The sequence below is a fragment of the Pongo pygmaeus genome, chromosome 21, assembly GCF_028885625.2.
Source record: "Pongo pygmaeus isolate AG05252 chromosome 21, NHGRI_mPonPyg2-v2.0_pri, whole genome shotgun sequence".
In the NCBI taxonomy this organism is placed as follows: Eukaryota; Metazoa; Chordata; class Mammalia; order Primates; family Hominidae; genus Pongo; species Pongo pygmaeus.
Window position 1 is genome coordinate 56,608,484 of NC_072394.2, and position 22,075 is coordinate 56,630,558.

General features: G+C 38.6%; 1 protein-coding gene and 1 pseudogene across 7 annotated transcripts in view; both read right to left on the minus strand.

The window, feature by feature from the left end:
- The window catches only part of BCAS1 (brain enriched myelin associated protein 1), a 130,782-nt gene that overhangs the window by 24,412 nt on the left and 84,295 nt on the right, over positions 1-22,075 (minus strand). For 5 of the 7 annotated variants that reach the window (XM_054467788.1, XM_054467786.1, XM_054467784.1 and 2 more), the window contains 2 exons: positions 21,553-21,765; positions 7,779-7,820 (listed from right to left, as the gene is read on the minus strand). In XM_054467788.1, the coding sequence (XP_054323763.1) occupies positions 7,779-7,820; positions 21,553-21,765 (255 nt within the window). The remainder of the gene's footprint in view (positions 1-7,778; positions 7,821-21,552; positions 21,766-22,075) is intronic. The other 2 variants (XM_054467789.1, XM_054467785.1) reach the window with 1 other exon arrangement.
- LOC129021848 (putative elongation factor 1-alpha-like 3) lies at positions 11,162-12,399 on the minus strand (annotated as a pseudogene).

A 22,075-nucleotide genomic window follows, 5' to 3' on the forward strand; every position in this document is an offset into this window, starting at 1 on the left:
GGCAAGAAACTGATGGCTAAGTTGTTCGCGGCCCTGGCCATGGTACCTAGTGAGCTCGATTTCCTCTGCCTCTGAGTGTCTGTGGCGGCTTGGATGGAAGGGCCCATCTACCACACTCTGCTCTCACCTTGTGTTCTTTTGCAGTGCCTCACTCCATTTGTTCAGGGCCCCAGTCACATCTGGGACAGTTTCTGCATTTGTGTTGCTCCCTGCAACAGGACAGAGCGAATTGGCCAGGAGGGGCTTTTATAATTTCCTTTGTTTCCTCAGGCAGGGGCTGGCAAAACACTACCAAATCCAGCTCAGTGACTGTTTCTGTGTGGCTCCTGGGCTAAGGATGGTCTTTACTTTTTAATTTTATTTATTTATTTAAGAAATGAGGTCGCGCTACGTTGCCCATGCTAGCTTTCAACTCCTGGGCTCGAGTGATCCTCCCAACTTGGCCTCCCACGTAGCTGAGACTATCAGCACACGCGACCATGCCTGATGAATTTTACGCATTTAAAGCATTGGAAGAAATATTTTAAAAGATAAAATATGTGGGATGGAGACCACAAACGGCCTATGAAGCCTGAAATATTTACTATCTGGCCCTTTAAACTGCATGGCTTTCATCTGCTGCCTCCCTGGAAAGTACCATAGAGTCAAAGGCATCTTCCCACTTGTCTTTGCTGGGCCAGACCCCTAGCTTCTCGGAGGCTTGTTCTTGGTGTCGGGGGTAAGGGAAGGGGACTTAGTTATTTCCAAAAATATGGTCTGCTGAGAAACTATTTTCTTTCCCATCATACAGAACATACCATTGGTTTGCAAATTGACCCGAATTTTCCAAATCGAGAAGAACCCTTAATCTCTGTATTGTCATTTGATTCAGGGAGTTGTCCATCAATAAATCAGCAGGCAGAACACCCCGACATTTGGCAACTAAATCACATTTCTTAAGCTAAATTAAATTTCTTAAGCTATTGACACAATTTCTAGTATTTTCTTTTTTGTAAACAAAAATGGAAGTTGGGGGGTTATAAACTCAAAAGTCCTCAAGAGGCAAGGCAGAGAATATCAGCATGGATTGACCAGACATAAGACAAAAAGGAGTGATAGGGATGACGACAAAGTAAAGTCAAGCTGTCCCATCTAAAGATGTTAAATGATTAAAAATGCCGGATTGGCCAAACAAAACCTATTTGTGAGGCAGGGTCTGCTGCTGGGCTGCTGGCTTTGGACCCCAATCTATCTTTAGGAAACGAGGTGGAGACTGGAGCCATATCAGAGACTGAGAATGGCAATAGAGCGTGGACATGTATTTCCACATTTTGAACTGATTTAATTCAATTGCATTTCTGAAAAATAAGTGTGAGCCACAAGAGCCCTTCAGGTGAGCCCTTCAGTTAGGCAGTCTAACTCGTGGTCATAGAGGACAAGCTCCAGAACAACTTGCTGGGCTCTAAATCACATCTGTACCCCTTACGGGTATGCTAATCTAAGCTCAGTGCTCAACATCTCTGTGCTTTCGTCTTCTCTGTTCTCGGTGGGGATTGTATACACATCAGAAAGTTGTCTGCATATTAAATCAGGCGATACATGTCAAGTTCTTAGCACCATGCACTCAATTAATGCTAGTGGTTGTTATTTGTGTTAATGTTAGAGCTATTTAGTCCACGAGCATGAATTATCTGGATTAGGCACCATGCACGTATCCATTATTTAGAGATGATTATATTAATAGCTACTTCTTACTATGCCTGGTGTTGTACCAGGTGTTTAATATTTTTTTTTATAAAAAGCATCAAGATAGTTCGACAGCTTAGGAAATATAACACTATCCCTATTCTATAGATAAAGAGTGAATAATTGAATGATTTGGCCAGAGTCTTACCACAGATAAATAGGCATTACAATGAGGAGGGCATTTTCTGCGGCAACTCAGTGTATCTAATAGTGGCTTAACCAATAAAAACATGGAACAAGAAGTTCTGGGGTTTGTTCAGTGGCTCCACAATATCTAAGAACTTTGGCTCTTTCTGTTTTTGGCTCCACTGTTCTTGGCATGCTAGATTTTCATCATTTTATTGTTACCTCATGGTTATAAAATAGCTGCCACAATTCCAGATATCACATCCTCAATCCAATGTTCTGAGAAGGAAGGAAGGTCACAGCCAAAGACTTGCACCAAATAAACATCTGTAGTTTGATCCCCTACCTCAGGGTACCTAAATTTCATGGGTCAGAGCTAGGCCACTTACCCCCAGGCTACTTACTAGTGAAGAAAATGAGATTACTAACTTAGACTAATCATGATCAAATACTTTGGGGGTATGAAGTTGGCAACTTTGCCTAAAACTAAGGGTAGAAGAGTGGAGAAATAGAAAATAGCTCTTAAGTAGATAAGGAATAGAGTTTGCGTTCAGAAGTATTCTGTCTTTGAGGCAGTGAGTTCTTTCTTTGTGTGCAAAGACCTGGAGGAAAAATTACTCATAAATAAAATGATCAGATTGTATGGCAATAACTCTATAAATCAATTCTATTTGGATGCCATTGGTTCCCTTGCTGAGCCTTTCCAAATGTTGAGAGGTATCAACCCATAAATCCTAGGCCACAAGTCCATTCTCCAGAACACAACTATTGCAGTAGGTAAAAAAAATAGTAGTTCTGGAGACTTCCACTACCTTTGAAGTCAGGCCAAGAAGTTGGCTTTTAGTAGCCAAGGAAAATCCACTGACATCCAGTGTGGAAATCCAGAACAATCTTGGCTAAGTAAGGATCTGATTTGCATATACAGACATAAGAATTCAATTTTTATTTGGATAATTTTCCAAATTTCTCCTAGGCCAGGGCTTTGGAAAAAGTTGTTTCCTATTTAGAACATATGACCGCATCTGCACATTTTAATTTTGGATATCATGAACGGACATAATTAAAGTCAGATGTGCGCTACATTTTAGAATTAAATCCCCCCTGCTTGATTTCTGTAGAGGATATGGTAGATATTGCATGAAGGTGGCAGTTACATCTAACATTGACAATATACATTTCAGTGAAGAGTTTCCCTTTTTGCCTCAAATTTTATACTACACTTATTCTTGAAATTTGGTTATACAGTTTTTACTAGAGCTGTGGCTTTTGGAAATTGATTTATGGCAAATAGATTTCCTCCATTTAAACTTCATGCACAACATCATAATAACATTAAAGGTTTTTATTTTAGAATATTTTAAAGATTATTTTGATAGGACTTTTAATGTGATTGATTACAAAGACCTCCTACAGATTTTTTTTTTCTAGTCAGTAACTATTCTCTGTCATCTGCTTACACACTCTAATTTTGCTTTGGGAGAGCAATCTTTCCTAACTTCAAGACTATATAATTTGGGTTAAGCCAATTGAAAAGGTCTAAACCAATCAACATGGTCAAGCTCCTTGACTGTGTTGGTTTAGAAATGACAGCATGAGGCAAATTGTATTATTTCTCCAATTATTTACCCTACCTTCCTGTAAATGAATTACACACCTGTGCCCATTGATGTGTGACTTGCTTTAGTGAATGGAACATGGGTAGAAATGACATATACCATGCTTGAGCAGAAGCTTTAGGATCCGTTGCATGATTCACCCATGCCACTATTTTCTGTCTGCAACAAGAACTGCATGTCCTTATTGAAGGGACTACTGCTTCCCTACTGACCTCAGCAGGAAGAGGCCACATGGGTTAGCCAAAGCCCATGTGGCCAGATAGCTGGCTTGTAGCATGAGTGAGAAAAGAAAAAAAAACAAACTTCTTTGCTATTGAGAAGCACTGAAATTTGGGACTTGGTTGTCACTGCAACATAACCTGGCAAAAGCTGACGAATACAGCATGTGAATGCATTTCAGTCAGTGAAACAGAACAAACTCCAGGACATGTAGGGTTGCTACTTGACAAATAGCTCATTTACTTTGGACTGAGTGATGTGATGTTGGACAGCTGAACATGTAGCCAGGCCAAGAAGGCTGAACCCAAGGAGAGCCCTGAATTAAACTTTGTTTGAAACCAATTTAACTTTCTAGTGATGAGAGCCAGTAAAGATCACTTTCTTTGTAATCCAGGTTGATTTGGGTTTTCTTTCACTTGCAGCTGAGAGATTACTTATTAAGAGAGATAAACAACAGAAGTACCTGTTTCCGTGGTCTTACAGGTTATTGGAAGGAAAGAAATTTTTTCATGAGAACATTAACTCCATTAACCAATGGGCAAAACATTTTTTTTATTACAACTGAAAGATTCTATCATTTCAAGAGTTAAAAAAAGATTTATTTCTGATAAGACCAGAAGCACATTCTAGGAAAAGCACTAAACTTCCACAGGGTTCAAAATCCTTATTTTTCTTTCTGTGAGAAATTTTGAGAAATGTTGACATCACTCTGTTTTTTTGTTTTTTGTTTTTTTTTAAATACAAGTGGGCCTTGCATTGGTTGATGGATTAGTTCTGGAAAGTTGTAGGTAGAGAAATTTTAAAGAATAAACTCAACCACATTTTAGCCAGAAGTCACTATTTAAAGCACTCTTGTAATATGGTTGATCACATCTAATTGTCCTGTGGTGAAGGTGTAGAGTACCATACATTGTTTTGACTAATGCCTTCTCTCTTATTTAAGAGAGGAGGAAATTAAAGCTAACTCTGTTTTACATATTCCTTCAATCCACACGGACACTGAATCAGCTGTGAGCTGTATCATTTCACTAGGAAATAAAATCACTGATTACTGGGACATGCTCACTTACTATGTTGTCTCTTATTTGCTGATTTGCTAACAATTACTGCAGAAGGTGACAAACTTCTCCTGCAAAGGCCCTGCCAATCAGTGTTTCTGCTGAAACTACTCAACTCTGTTGCCTAGCAACAAAGCAGCCATAGATGATATGTAAAGGAATTAGCATGGCTGTGTTCTAATAAAACTTTATTTCTGGACACTGAATTTGAATTTTGAATTCACATCATAAAATATTCTTTTTTAAATTTTTTTCAACCATTTAAGAATGTAAAACTCATTTTTAGCTTGTGGGCTGTATTCGGCCCATGAGCTACAGTTTGCTGATCCCTAAAATTATTGAGTTCCTCCTACATTTCAGGCACGGAAGTAAGCACATTATAGACATTATCTCTAATTTTCACAAGAATCCTAAAATGTAGGTGATATTATTATTGCCATTTAACAGATGAGGAAACTAAGGCTCAAGAGGTATGGCCTGAAGATGATGGGATCAACTTCACAACCATCAGCCTCATTCCTTCCAAGTGATAGGCTGTCAGAAGATGAAATACTGATGCTGGGAGCGGTGGCTGACATCTGTAATCCCAGCATTTTGGGAGGCCAAGGTGGGCGGATCACTTGAGGTCAGGAGTTTGAGACCAGCCTGGCCAAGATGGTGAAACCCTGTGTCTACTAAAAATACAAAAATTAACCAGACGCGGTGGCAGGCGCCTGTAATCCCAGCTACTTGGGAGGCTGAGGCAGGAGAATCACTTGAACCTGGGGGGGTGGAGGTTGCAGTGAGCCGAGATTGCACCACTGCACTCCAGCCTGGGTGAAAAGAGCAAAACTCTGTCTCAAGAAAACAAACAAACAAACAAACACACAAACAACAAAAAAAAGAAGATGAAATATTGAGCCTTAAAAATCAAAATGTTGCTTGCAGTGTTAAGTCATTTAAGGCAATTTTTATAATGCTTCTTTATTTTATTTAACAAATATTTTGCCTTATTTTATGTCCCTATCATCAGTTTTTGTGTTATTGTTTGGTGTCAATAATTTAACTTTTAATTCCTGTTTATACTTCTATTTAAAATTTCACAGTAGAAAATAGAATATCTCCTGTTTGCCTGTTAGAGATCAACTCTGCATTTTAGCATCCGAGCTGTGGGAAACACAGGGTTCCTTAAACAAGCAACTACACACAAACATCCAAAAAGTTTTTCTTTAGAAAACTCAGAACCTCAAAGCTAACAGATGCTACAGATTTTATGGGCAGCTTTTAAACTTAAAGTTCGTGGAAAGAAGTCTTGTGGAGTCCTCCTTGTAGGTTGCTGGAATAGAAACTTTGACTTTCTATAAAATAGTAATTCATGAGAACTTTCTGGAATGATGAGAGACCTGAGCTTTGCTGGGCTACTAACTAAGATTGACTCAAGAAAGAAAAGAAGGAAGGAAGGAAGAAGGAAGGAAGGGCAGTAAAACCAACAAACAGATTTTGAGAGGTGAAGCCAGCTGGACTTCCTGGGTCGAGTGGAGACTTGGAGAACTTTTCTGTCTAGCTAGAGAATTGTAAACATACCAATCAGCACTCTGTAAAAACGCACCAATCAGCGCTCTGTGTCTAGCTAAAGGATTGTAAATGCACCAATCAGCACTTTGTGTCTAGCTAAAGGATTGTAAATGCACCAATCAGCACTCTGTAAAAACACACCAATCAGTGCTCTGTGTCCAGCTAAAGGATTGTAAATGCACCAATCAGCACTCTGTAAAATGGACCAATCAGCACTCTGTAAAATGGACCAAGCAGCAGTCTGTAAAATGGACCAATTAGCAGGATGTGGGTGCGGACAAATAAGGGAGTAAAAGCTGGCCACCCCAGCCAGCAGCGACAACCCGCTTGGGTCCCCTTCCGCACTGTGGAAGCTTTGTTCTTTCCCTCTTCACAATAAATCTTGCTGCTGCTCACTCTTTGGGTCTGTGCCACCTTTAAGAGCTGTAACACTCACTGTGAGGGTCCGTGGCTTCTTTCTTGAAGTCAGCGAGACCAAGAACCCACCGGAAGGAACCAACTCCAGACACAATTTCAAGATCTGTCTTCCAGCAAGAATCATAACACAGCCATTCTAATTTTTATTCCACATCACAGACAACATTTCAGAAACGTGTTTGGATGTTCAACATTTGTTCAGTTCCTATAACTACATAAAAATAAAAACACATGCCCTATTTATGGCAAGCAAATAAGGGACACCCAGAACAAGTTTTGCTTTGGCAAAATGATAATGTTTGGTTTCTATCTCAAGGAGCTGTGAATTCACTTATCCCTACTTATAAAAATTTCCCAAAGACTGAACTTCTTTCAAGGCAGAGAGCTGTTGTTTTGGGTCTGAAACTCATGAGGTCAATTTATTAATCTCCTGGAAGCTACGTTTTTGTGATGTTTTATATAGCACCATCCCTTTCGGGGGTGAATGAACTGTCTTGAAAACTTTGACGATTCCTCCAGAAGATTAAAAGCCAGGAAAACAGTGAGGCTCAACATCTCTATCTCAGAGGTAGACCCGTCAAGTCAGCGCTATAACCTGAGACCGACATTCTCAGCGTTTGTTGCTGCAAGATGTTCTCATGCCTGATGCAACTCTCTGTCCTGGGTACCGCCCAAAGTTAGTAAGAAACTGGATCACCATGGAAATAAGAGTGAACGAGCAGTCAAGGTGGAATGAAGCAGAAGGCGGAACATCATTATCCCTCAAGGAAGCGCAAAGCTGTTCTTACGTGTAGTAGACTCTTTCAGCCCCTGCTGATAACAATTATAAAAATTCGTGCCCTGATTTTGCATTTATTTTGCACTGATTCAATGAGAGTCACAAAAATTCATGCAATGTTATCCTCCATGCGTCCCTAATCACATACAGGGTAAAAGAGTCTACAACAAACGAATCACACTGGCAGCACGCAAGAACACAGGACCCCAGAGCTGAAAATGCCCAATTGTCCAACATGGCGGAAGATGAGAATGGAATGATTCTGCCGTGGTGTGTGTAACTTACATTCTCCTCTGCACCTGTGGGGACTGAGTCCTCTTTAACTGACTAAAGGAAGATAAAAACAAAAGTGAGAGTTAAAAGGTTACAAAAAACAAAATTGTTACATAAAAGCAAAGGGTTATTTGGGCTCACAGTCTTGTGGTGCGTTCGGGGACATTGAATTGCCTAGGTACACCTCCTTCTAAAAAGAAAGGAGACTTACAAAAATGAAAACGGTATATATATAGATATATAGTTATGTATTTTAAAATGCAACAAAGAGAAAATTAAAACACAGATGCAGCCAGGATACAAATGGAGCAAGCAGAAGTGTTGTCACAGAAAATGCTGACTGCTGTAGGTAAGCAATGTACTTGCCTTTATATTTTCTAGTAGCTGATGAAAAGAGAGAAATGCAATTAATCATTTAATACAGAGTCACTGTTAGGTAAAACAAACAAGCTGCTCAGGAAAATTCTGGTAATAAGTCCAGAGAAACTCATTCAATTGTCCTTTGGAGCAAGCAGGCTTTATAATACAATAGGCAGGGTCCAAGCACTATCCCGACCATAGCACAGGGGCCAGCAGCAGGGGCCGCTGCTTTCATCAGCCCTCAGTCTAGGCCAAGTTCATCAAGTCAAAGTTCAATTTGACTAAAACATGTCTGTGGAAGGCTAGAGAGCTGCAGTCCTACACAGCCACATTCAAACACCGTTTTACTCCCAGGAGTAATTCTGGCATATACAGTCCTGCCCCAAGTGGGATAGGAGTTATCCCGATTCTGTCAAAGGTCAAAGCCACAATCATTGTATCAGTTAGCCAATTTTGGAGTTCATTTTTGCATCTGTCTTTTGGTGGTTCTTAAACTTCTGGAGGGATGGGGGTGGACGTTACAGACCACTTTGAGACTCATTTGATAGATTTGGACTCTCCTCCCAGAGAAATGCACATAAACAATATACTTTGCAAATAATTTCAGGATTCATAGACCTTCTATGTCTCTCCTCTTGGATTACAAGTTAAGAACTCTGTCTATATCCATTTTGTTACTAAGTCCTATTTATTTTTTCCTTTAAGGCACCCAGGGGAGGGGAAGACAGGAAGCGATATTTACAAATGTATCTTCTGCACTAGGCATCTTGCGTTATATATCATCTCACTTAAAGCACCCCAAAATGGTAAGTATTGTGATCCTAACTTACAGAGTAAGAAATAGAGGTTCAGAGAGGTGAAGCCACTTGTTCCAGTTAAATAGCTAGAAAGTGGTAGAAATGGTTTTAATGCATTTATTTTACATCTAAAAGCCAAAATTTCCCCTGCTATGATGACTTCAAGGGTCAGAAACACATTTTTCCGGCAATAGTGTGAACTCCTTTCTTCACATACAGACTTATTCTCTCTAGATGAGATCTTCAGATTGCATAATTTATTTCTAGTTATCTTCTTCCCACAGTGAAGTTTCTCTGGGCACAAAAATGTTCCTAAAAGAGATTGCTGAATTTTTGAAAGCTTCTGATTATCAGGAAATTGTAATGTGTTCAGAAGAAATTAGCAGTTGTGTTACTGTATTAATCCATTTTTACACTGCTATAAAGATACTACCAGAGACTGGGTAATTTATAAAGGAAAGAGGCATAATGGACTTACAGTTCCACATGGCTGGGGAGGCCTCAGGAAACTTACAATCATGGTGGAAGGGGAAACAGGCACATCTTACATGGTGGCAGGCAAGAGAGAGCAAAGGGAGAAGAGCCCCTTATAAAGCCATCAGATCTTGTGAAAACTCACTTGCTGTCAAGAGAACAGCATGGGGGAAACTTCCCCCATGATCCAATCACCTCCTATCAGGTCCCTCCTTTGACACCTGGAGATTATGGGGATTACAATTTGAGATGAGATTTGGGTGGGGACACAGCCAAACCATATCAGATACTTTCTTGAAACTGCACCCCTTTTTCTCTAAGATTAGTCAGACACTAGTTAATACCATGAATATGTGATGAACCAAATGGTATCTTTAAAGCCAGACCTCCTCAAGGCCAGCCCACAAAAGTTTCAGGAATCATTATATTGTTTATATTAGACTGAGAAAACCCTTCCATTATTTAAGAACAGCACTTCTAGGTTTTCATACCCATTTTCCTGTCCCAGTTTATTGCAACAAGACTAGTTTTATCTTTGATTGCCTGTGTCTAGAAAGTTTCTGGCTGTTCATTGCTCACTATATTTCAGAAGCACCTGGGAACTTGGTGTAGATTCCATCACCAATGTAGATGATGGTGAGGAATAGAAGGGGCTGCTTCTGAACAGATTTTTTAAATCTTCGTTATGGTTTCAGACCTCCACATCTTTCTGATGTTTTAAATCTGGCATTATAAATATTGTCTTTTTCAAAAGGAATTGCTATTTTATATTTTTAAAGTCAGACTACTTAGCAAAGCACTCATTTTGGGAAATAATCCAGTTGAGCATCTCTCAAACTTCAATGATTTTCATACCATGTTCTAATTCTTGACCTGTCCATGTACCACCTCTATTCAGTTGATGTTTTTCTTTAAAATGACTCTCTTCTCTTTTCACTTAAATATATTTTTACTTAATATTTTTTACTTAAATATATTTTACTTTTTAAAGTTAAATATATTTTAAAAGAAATGCCTTATCAGAGGAAATGACAGGGCTAAGGGAGAGTTTTGAGGAAGGAAGGCAATTGTGCATGTTAATACACGAGGGACAGCCACTGTAGGGGAGAAGTTAAAAAGAAGGGAGAAGAGAGGTATTCAACAAATACTGTATACATGAATTTCTTTATTCTATTAGTAAAAATTTAGTTACACCAAGAAGCAACTTTTTTGAGCTTTAATTAGAGCTGAAAATCAGAACAGTTATAAAATTATATTTGTTTCTAAAGTTTATGTTGTGTACTCCCCCAAACTACTTTAAAAATCTACTCACATTATTCTTTCTCATCAAATTTCACCTGGGTGGGAAGAGTTTCCTATTTCCTATTCTTGGGGAGAGCTTAGGTGAGATTACTATTATTTCTTAAATATATATATATAATATATATATATTTCTTAGTAAACTTCATTTTAATGGATCTCAAAATTCTGTGACAGATTTTTGGTCAAGTTGTTTCCATTAAAAAGTACTGATTTTAAAAACTAATGACTTAAAATGGCCACACACATTAAAAAAAAAAAGAAAGAAAAAGAAAAAAGAAAACAACAGCAAAAACCAAAGAGGTCCACAAAACATTCTCCTTTCCTTCTGAAGGTTTTATGATGCATTGTTATCATTAACCAGTCATTTACTATTAAACTTAAATGGCCAATTGAAACAAACAGTTGTGAGACTGTTCTTCCACCACTGATTAAGACTTGGGTGACAGGTATTAGAGATAATATTCATTTAGGCTTCTGAACTTTCTGGGTAGACTTAGTGACCTTGCCAGCTCCAGCAGCCTTCTTGTCCATTGCTTTGATGACACCCACAGCAACTGTCGGTCTCATATCACAAACAGCAAAGCGACCCAGAGGTGGGTAGACTGAGAAGCTCTCAACACACATGGGCTTGCCAGGAATCATATCAACGATGGCAGCATCACCAGACTTCAAGAAAGTAGGGCCATCTTCCAGCTTTTTACCATAAGTGCTGCCAGTCTTTTCCTTCAGCTCAGCAAACTTGCATGCAATGTGAGCCATGTGGCAATCCAGTACGGGAGCGTAGCCAGCACTGATTTGGCCTGGATGGTTCAGGATAATCACCTGAGCAGTGAAGCCAGCTGCTTTCATTGGTGGGTCGTTTTTGCTGTCACCAGCAACGTTGCCATGACGAACCTCCTTGACAGACACATTCTTGACATTGAAGTCCACATTGTCCCCAGGAAGAGCTTCACTCAAAACTTCATGGTGCATTTCAACAGACTTTACTTCAGTTGTGACATTGACCAGAGCAAAAGTGACTGCCATACCATTTTTGAGAACACCAGTCTCCACTCGGCCAACAGGAACTGTACCAATACCATCAACTTTGTAGACATCCTGGAGAGGCAGATGCAAGGGCTTGTCAGTTGGATGAGTTGGTGGTAGGATGCAGTCCAGAGCTTCAAGCAGCGTGGCTCCACAGGCGTTGTCATCCTCATGGGTAATTTTCCATCCCTTGAACCAAGGCATGTTAGCACTTGGCTCCATCATGTTGTCACCATTCCCACCAGAAATTGGCACAAATGCTACTGTGTCAGATTGTGGCCAATTTTCTTAATGTAAGTGCTGACTTCCTTAACGATTTCTTCATATCTCTTCTGGCTGTAGGATGGCTCAGTGGAATCCATTTTGTTAACACCAACAATTAGTTGTTTCACACCCAGTATACAAGCCAGAAGGGCATGCTTTCAGGTTTGCCCATTCTTGGTGATACCAGCTTCAAATTCACCAACACCAGCAGCAACAATCAGGACAGCACAGTCAGCCTGAGATGTCCCTGTAATCATGTTTTTGATGAAGTCTCTGTGTCCTGGGGCATCAATGACAGTCGCGTAGTACTTGCTGGTCTCAAATTTCCACAGGGAGATATCAATGGTGATACAATATTCAAGCTCATCTTTCATTTTATCCAAGACCCAGGCATACTTGAAGGAAGGTAATTTTAACCACTTTTTCTTGTTCTTGTATTTTTAATAGGTATTGTAAAATTAAAGCAGTCCAATTTGCTCAGAATTTCTAGGAAGCCATTTTGGACAGTTTGCCACAGCATTTTCTAGTATCTTCAAGCGAAATCAGTGAAGGTTGTTATTTGGATACATTTGAACAAGATAATTTCAAAATAGAGAGAAAGTCATGATGGAAATAAAATATGCAGATTTAACTTTCGATCCCTCTTGTAGGTGAGAGGTGATTATGATTAAGTTTGATTTTTGCCAATGATTTATTAAGATCCTGTTTCCTTTTACAGAAAAGGTCTGCCTCACATCAATGGGGTAAAAGGAAAGAAAAAGGAAGTTAAATAGCTACTCTGTTATTTCCAAAGTAAATAATTATGGAATAAAATGTATGTAACTACCTCAGCCTGTGAAAGGTCAATTACTCCTTTAAACACTTCAGAGGTGGGTACATAATTGTTGTATTCCTTGATTCTTATTTTCATTATTGAGTTAGTATAAGGACAATGCAGCAAATATAGAAACCTTTCTTTTGTTCCAGTACTTTTTCCTGTTAGACTCTAGGCAAATTTCTAAAAGTATTTGTACCTATCTAAGTAGGATAACTAAATGTCACCACATCTTAGAAGTTTGATTTATTTTGTCAGTCTGCTTGGACTGCAAAAGACAATTATGAGGTAAACCAAAACTTTGAATTTGTTTTGTTTGGGAGCCCCTGAAATTTCCAGTTTTTTTCTGAAGTCATTCATTTTAGTTGAGGGCAAATTTGTATTGTAATTCTAGCCTTTTTCATGGAGACTTTAAGCTTGGCTTTAATTTCCTCACCTGTTGGTTAAGAGTTCATAAAATGTTTGTGTGTGTTTGTTTCTGTAATAAGAAATAATTCCAGTGTGTTTAAGTTTTCCCAGAACCAGAAACTGTGCATCCTGAGTAGATTTTCAATCTACTGATGGCAAGGAAAAGCAACGATATTAATATGGATTATTTCCCCTCCTCTATTTTTCTTTCATCTTATCCTTAAATGTGACCAAACAACATAAACCAACTAAAGTCTTCTAAATGTATAAGACATGTTAGAAATGATAAATCAGTGAGAATGAAAAAAAAAGATTTGAAGTTCTCTCTAAGCACAATACTTACTTAATATATACTTATGCAGCGTTTACCACGTGCTAGACCTTGTGCTAAACATTTGCAAACATTAGTTCATTTTGAGCTCCTAATACCCAGAGTAGATACTATTGTTATCATTCACATTTTACATATGAAGAAATGTAGGCATTGAGAGGTTGAGTAACACGGCCAGATTCAAAAAACTTCTGGCAATGAAGCTGGGATTCAAGCTCTCCAATGTGTGTTCTTAACTACCTAGTTATTCTGCCTCTCATTAAGTAGTGATGAGTTGACTGCATTGTTATAAGAAAAAAAATGATGGCTTGGTGAATTTCAGTCTTTATAGTGAGTTCTTCAAATTATAATTTGTGAGTGAACCACTGGCTTCTCTCCCTAATTAAATATTAAGAAATATAAGTGCAGAAACAGTATCTGATCTATCCTTGTATACTGAATTTCTTAGAAAACTACAAACATAAGCATTTAATCATTGTACTTCAAAGGGAATCTTTTTTGCAGGTAGATGTATAGTCCCAATTGTAAACCTTGTGTGCCCCCTGAATTAAGTTTTTTACTTCTCAGATTGCCTAATTGTTCAGCAATTAGGCTTAGTGTTAGGCCACTGCATTGAATACCTCTAGGAGGTGTCACTCATAGAGCACACACGGCAAATGGCACAACGTACCTATACGGCTAAGTGCATTGGCTCTGCTATGTAAGTCAGTATTCTTTGGTCTAAGTCATTAACGATGAATGGCTGCTTCGTTGTAGACAATGTGTGCTAGTAATCCCACGAAAGTGAACAGAAGGTTTGATAGGGTTAATAGCAGTCATTAATTCATTCATTCCTTAATTCATTGAGATACTAGAACACAGAGGTTAGGAGCTGGGGTCTAGAGTCAGAATATCTGGACTTAAATCCCAACTCCATACCTTAACTAGCTGATGACCTCTGACCAGCATCTTACTCAAGACTTCAGAGTTCTCACTTATAAATAAAGATTTTAGTTCCTACCTCTGGGATTTTTGTGATGACTAAATAATTATATTACAGAATGTTAAATATTATATTATACTGAAAATTACTTAAAAAAAAAAAAAAAAAAAAAAAAAAAAGAAATGCCTTATCATTACAGTAAATGTCATATCAACATCCTTGCTGTAAATAGTAGTACGTATTAAAAAGTACAATAGATAAAAAACATGCATTAAGTTCTAATTGTTTTTAAGTCTTTCTTTAAAAAAGAGATCAGCAGGTGTTTGTACAGTAACAAATGCTGTGAATATCAAGAAGAGACTTCTTAATGTCACCAGGAGAATTGGAGTAGAATGAAAACAGGAGATAAATGCATTATGTAAATGATTAAATGCTTCTCAGATTGTGTCCAAGAGTCATTCTAAATAATTTTGAACTATTCTTGTACATTTGCACACTGGCCTGCAAGTGTAGCCTTCTGTTAGCGGTTGTTGAAATATCCAGTTAATATAAGAATTCAAAAATGGATAATAAGAGGGCAGGTTCTGATCCCCCTTTAGTGTTTGACACATGTAAAAGAAAATCTGCTCAGAACCCAAGTCTAGAATACCATACACTGTGGAATCAGGTACAAATTCAGTGTTTCAGCTATGCAATCTTGGGCAAATTAATCATACTTCTCTGCACCTCAGTTCACTTACCCAAAGGCTGACTGTTAGACTATCTACCGATCATAGCGTTGTTTTAAGGAAAAAATAAAATAAGGCCTGTGTAGGGAAAATCATGGCTGAAGCACAGCTGTGACTCACTGAAGCCTGGTGGCTGGAGTCAAACCCACACGGTTCCTCTTGGTACTTACATGAAGACCCTCATTTACATGGGAGTTGGAGATCCTGGAAGGTATGTTTATGGGGGAGGGGCAGGAACAACTCAAACCATGTCTGGAATTAGGGTACAGTTGTCTATAGGCTTTTCTACAAGCCAGAATGTACTGAAGTAGAGCAAAAATAAAGTTTTCAAGAAATGGACCCTAGCAAGAGAATTTACCAGGAGCAATAAGAACTCCAGAATCAACAACCTGCAGGGCTTGTGGGAAATAGTGGCTCTGGGTAGGGTGCTGGTGGCTGGTAGAACAACTCAGTCCAGCTCAGCTTCTCTTGAATTGAGTGTGTACTGGGGAGAAAAAGGGCTGTATGGATGCCTACGGTGGGTCTTGCCAAATGGGGTCACTCTGGGGCCCAAGCAGCTGCAGCGGGATTCTCCTTCCAGAGCTGAGCATAACATGGAAGGAAAGAGTTTTCTGCCTGCTGCCTTGCAAGAGACAGGTGAACTCTGGTGGGCTTGGGAGTCCCAACAGCAGTGATGAGTGGGATAAATTGGCATGGATCATCTCCTTGGTGGCTGTGGTGGTGGCAGTGGTGTGGCTTGGGGGTGACCACCCAGTAGGGACATATGGCAGCCCAGGCTGATTCATGATCACCTATCTTGGATTCCTGGAACTATCTGGATGGGATTTGTGTAGGCATGGATTCATTTATGTTCAGCATTCTATGAAAATTGCTGATATTTATTTTGTTTATGTAAAGCACTTAGCACAGTACCTGCACATGGTATGTTTTCAATTAGCAGTAGCAATTTTTATGAATGCTGGGAAGAAGTGACATTGGCTAGATCTACTAGATCTATTTAGAATTTTTCTTGAGTAATTCTATGTTGTTTTTGAAATGTTCTTAAGTCTGCTTGGGCCAGATGTATGTTTGCTACTGAACCCCTTATAAACAGACATTTTTAACACTGCTAACTAATAGGTTATATTAGGTTCCAAAGTTGGAATGGTGTAGGAGACAATGTGGGTCTCAGTTAAAATCTTGATGACCCAAGTACCATAACATAGTGTTATGTTGACCTTTGAAAACCAAAAATTCTAGGTCATACTAACTTCAGCCCATTGTGCCATTATTTTGAGATTCATATTGTTTATATTTTGGACTGCATTAGTGAACCCACCCAGCTTGTAAACTTGATAAATGTTCTTTTAACTTGGTCGTTGTCCGAGTTAACTGACAAAAATTTTGAATAAACACGGCTGAGGCCAGATTCCAGAGGCCTTCCCAAAGACAGCTCCTTGCAATATGTTTTGTTCCTTAATAAATATTCTTTGTCGGCTTGCATTCCTCCAGCTTCTTAGCATGCATTAGATGCAATTGCACAGAGATGAAAAAATAGTAATGCTAATAAAGATAATAATGATGACAACCCACATTATAGGGCCACTCTTAGGCTATTATTGTCAGGCAGCCGGTTAAGTGCTTTATGTTGTATTCCAAGCTAGTATTCAAAATGGAAACCAATCTCCTTTAATTTCTAGGTCTCTACTGGAACATCTATTAAACTTTTGCTCTTACTTGAACATCACATCTGCCTTTGGGGCTTGAGGTGTGTCTCTACTCACCTTGAAAGCTGACTGATGTATTATAGCATCCTCTTTGAGACAGTTCTTTGAGCCAAGCCTGGATCTCACATTTAACCCGTTTTTGTATTGGGTATGGTTTCCATGCTCATACATAAAGACAAATGAAGGCAATTCCTCCCTTCTTTCTGTATGTTCTCTATATAACAGGAAGCCTGGAGCTAGGGAACCACGAGTATCATTTTTCCATTCATTATTTTCTACTGCCAATGAGTATGTTGTGGTGGATGCTCCACAGTTGAGGTCCAGCCTCATTAACAGTGACAATAAAAAATCTAGTTTGAAATCTACGGGATCCTGTTTGGACATTTATATTGCTAAGAATAGGGAGCTAAACAGCAGATAACTTATCCGTAGAAACTAGAATAACAGAGTTTCCTCTCCTTTAAAGAGTAAATTCAATTCTTAAGGTTTCTTTAAAAGACTTTCATATGGTAACACTTAAGCTAGCATTTGCCCTGTTCCTAGTGAGTCTTCTAAAAGCATCATTTTGATCATGTGACAGCTCTTCTGAGCTCATTAACTTCACAGTAGCCCTAAGACATTTTCTATTAAGCCCAGATTGGTCAGCCCATCTTTCAAGTGCTTCCATAATTGTCCAGACATATGCCCAGACTTTCTTAACCAGAATCCCCATGGGAAGGTGTTAAAATCTGTATTTGAAACAAATCACCCAAATGATTCAGATAAATTTTTTAAGTTCTTAAGTCTATTTTTACGTACACTGATTGCTCCCTTTTCTAAACAACCGTAGCATTTGTTACCTGTACTCCACAGAGTAACACTAAATTGCAAATTTCATTGTTTCAGAATGGGGTTATAATTCACTGAATATCAGTCATTTGGCGTTCTTTTTTTTTGTTTCACCCAATCCTCCCAATAAACACGAAAGACAGATATCATTGGCCAATTTTATAACTGAAGAAATGGAGGCTCAAAAGTTGAAGTGCTCCGCTAAAATTCAAACAGTCAGTAACTGTCAGAACTGAGATTTGATAATGTCTCTGTGATTTCAGAGTGCACATTCTTTTCCCACTCCACTCCTCCACTCTTTGTCTCCCCCAGAGGAAAGCAGAAAAGGGCTATTTTGAAGATATTCTGAATATATCAATTATTAATTACAAATACGTGTGTGTGTGTGTGTGTGTGTGTGTGTGTATCATGTTCCTCCAAATGGATTTCAAATCTTTTGATGCTAGCAAATGAATTTTTTACTTGTTTTGTACTTAGGTGGTGTTAACACCAGAAGCCACACATGGGTGTTTAGTCATGACCACTGATTGTTCATACTTGAAGAAATGATGACATCATTCACTGAGCACATACTATATATTAGGTGCTTTATATGTACAATTATTGGTTTCTTGTAACAACACTGTGAGAAAAACACAGTCCTTATTTTACAGATTAGAAAGGAGGGTCTTTGTGTGGTCAACCAATCTGTCCAGGGATACACAGCTCAACCTTTCTGATTCTGTTATGTAAGCCTTGCCATACACAAGAATTATCAAGACCGTGTATCCCAATCCTCTTATTCAACAAATGAGGAAAAGAAACTCAAATAGTGTAAATAACTTATGTAAGGTCGCAGAGCATGTGAGAATCCAATTTACTCAGAACAATAAATGGCATATTTACTCCAGTTAACTGCATTTTAGACACGTTTTTGGAAAGTACAACATAATTTGAAATTGGTTTCCTTAAAGGTATTTTTTTATTTTATAATAATAACTACTCTAGCAATAAAGACTATAAATCAAAACAACTTATACTTTCATATCCATAGCCTGTTCTGGGAAAAATTCATTTCTGCTGTCCATAACTACAGGCTCATAAACTTTAAAATCAATATGTTTGAAAGCTTTTCAACTAAAAATGAGAGAAGAAAGAGAGGTTAGGTTAGTTATCAGTGAAAATATAAGAAAATGTAAGAATTTCCCTTTGCATTTTTCAAAACTCTTCAAAAATTTACAAGGGTGATTTTATAATCATAGTCTTCGTAATTTAAAGAAAAGAAAACAAAGGTCCTCATTTTGTTTTCTACTAGAATATAAGCTTTCTTACAAGAATATAAGCTAGGAAAGGGCAGACATTTGTTTACTGATACTTTTTCAGTGCCTAGTATTTAGCACAAACTATTTAGCACAAAACAACTTAGCACAAATAAAGTAATTAAAATATTGTTGAATAAATAAAACTTCGACGTAGAGCCTTTTCTTCTGATTGGGTGCAAGAAGGAGAGACACAAGGGATTTGGCTTTTGATTTCTTTTAACTTCATATTTTTAATGATATACTAAATAAATAAAGCTAAATAGTGGCGCAAAAGACAGTGAGACTGAAATAAATGAAATTCTATCATTAGGGAGATGAATGTCAAGTTGTCCTGACATTGTTTTTCAAAGGAATAGCTTGAACTTCAAAGAACCATTGTATCTCTTGTAGATTCCAAACATTAAATAAGCACTTGAGGCAATAGTTTAGTAGCTTTCTCAAACTGGACAGTACAGAAAGATAAAGAGGTTGGCATGGTTAGTTCTTCAACCCTCCTGAGCACAGAGGAAATAGATGAGAGGTAACACTGTTCAATGGGCACTTTTGTACTAGGTCCAGTGTTGGAGGTTTTACCATCATTATTTCACTTAATCCTTACTTCATTTGTATTCATTTGTATGACATAGGTACTATTATCATTTGCATTTTACAAGTGAGGAAACGAAAGCTCATAGAGACGAACTGAGACTCAAAGTCAGATCTGTCTGATCTCAAACTTTTAGCTTTTACATCAGTGTTTCTCAAACTTCAGCCACTGGTACACCACCTGTGTGGTTTTTGCCATATTGTATCATCTGTAGCAGCCATGGAAGTGTGCTGCTCAGATTCCTGCAAGAAACACAGCCCCACCTGTCATGCCTTCAGCTTCTGCTCCTCTCCCTGGGGCCTCCTACCAATGACTGGGCACGACAGGAGTACTGGGCCATTCATTCCGGTCCAGTGTGGGCCTCCTGGAACAGGCAATCTGTACTCTACAATTCTCCATTGGCTTGGTCAGGACTTTCTTAGCACCACCCTCAGTTTGAGGCTTTCTCCACCCACTTCTCCTTCCTTCTCTCTCTTTCTTCCTAGATGGTCAGAACTCTCTGTAGTCTGAAGGCTCTCTGTACCTAGCCCTGCCACTCCTACTTCTCCTTCACAGATGTCTTCCTCCAATAAATCTCTTGCACGTCAATTCTGTCTTGGTGTCTGCTTCTTGGAGGACCCAAATTTACCATTATTTATCTACTATCAGAACCATTATTTATGTAACACTGTCCTTTTTATTAGATTCCTTTTTAAACAAAATATGCTTATTTAACCTTGAGCAAAACATACGTTAATCTCAAATTTAATGTGCTAACTCTATTTTTCCTAAGACACCTTGAATATGCATATGAATATGTGGTAATTATTTAACTAAAATTATTCAGATATGGGCCACTTAAGTCTTCTCTCTTGTCTCCAGTATACACATATAACTCACCTGGAAATTGTTTCTTCTATTATATTGCTGGTAAAAGATATTTTAAGATAAGTAATGGTGGGTGATGAAGAAAAAGGATTACAACAGAATGTGTTAGCTGACATCATCCAAAGTTTTTATGAAATAGTGAAGACTGTGTTCTGGGAAGAACCTAGATAGAAAGTTTCCGTATGACAGGAAGCAAACAGGGAAGGGGCCCCACATCCAGCTGGATTCTGGACGAGAGAGTAAAGCTGACACCACAGTGGCATCTGCATTCATCATCTGCTTTGCATGGTGTGCCAAGTGCAATAGATGTTTTGATGAAATTCTGAAGTTAGATTTTTTCCAGCTCTATGAATTCCACCCACACCCTCATCTACAACTTCTTGCTCATCTTTTGGCCAAATTTAAAACAGACAAAAGCTCTGCACATGTGTAGCAGCTGGGGCTTGCTCAGCAATGATAATTAAGGAATAGATTTAGAATAACTCAGCCCCACTCTCCCTGTCCTTGCACCACTCAGACCTCAGATGGGAAGAAAATCAGACAGTGGTTTGACTTTTCCTGTCATAGAGCACAGTGTGTGCCTACCCTGGTGGTGAACTGATGGACACCCTAGGTTTCTAAAAGGATAGTGGAGACCTAGTGGCTGATAGTGAATGATTCTGTCTGGCTGGGGAGGAGTGAAGACAGAGATCCCCTAGGTGGTTCATCTTGCCAGCATAAGAGTGCTCAAAGAGACCAGGGAGAAGTCAGGGTTTTAAACCATTTCAGAAGGAAAATGAAATCATCAAATACCACAACCCTCTGTCATGAAATGAAGTCACTCAAAGAATGAAAAATTCTACTTGTTGATTTCTTTTCTTCCCCACGAAACACATGTTTATAACATGACAGGCATTTCATTCTTCCTAGGAACACATTAGAAGGCTTCAACTCAATGGCAAGCCGAGTCATTTTGAAGAAGAAGAAGAAACACCTTCTATACATTGTTGAGTGCAACAGTTAGCCCAATAGAAATAAATTCTCGAGTCATCCCCGCCCGGACGACTCTCTAAAGCTTGAAAATCAGACTTACCTTTTTCCAAAACAGTTTGCCCAGAGGCAGAGAGGTGGGTCCTGATTTCTCCTTGGTGCCTTCTTTCGCAGTTTCAGGGGTTGTCACGGACTGTGTGTGCCCCGATGGGTTGCATCCTTTGGAATTCTTGCCAGCCCCTTGGGTCTCCTGGGATGTAAAGTTGGCTTTGTCTGACTTAAGGTCAGCTGAAGTGGTGGGTGACTTTTCAGCACCCTAAAGGGTTAAAAAAATGAAGGGAAAACATCCAAAATGGTCTCAAAATTTTAAAAATGGAAGATCTCTTTTTAATAAACATGGGCTGAAGTTATACATAATGTTAATTTTCTTCTTTATATTTTTCTGTATTTTAAAAATTTTTACTGTGAATGTGGACTTGTGTTAAAATCTCAGAAAAAGTTAAGATATTTTTCTTTCAAAAAATAAACATAGAAGCATTATTAATTATGTTTATGTAAGTAGCTCATTAGGAATCAAGGTGGTGGTAAGAGACCCTTTGCTGTTAGGATATGGAGTTCTTATTTAG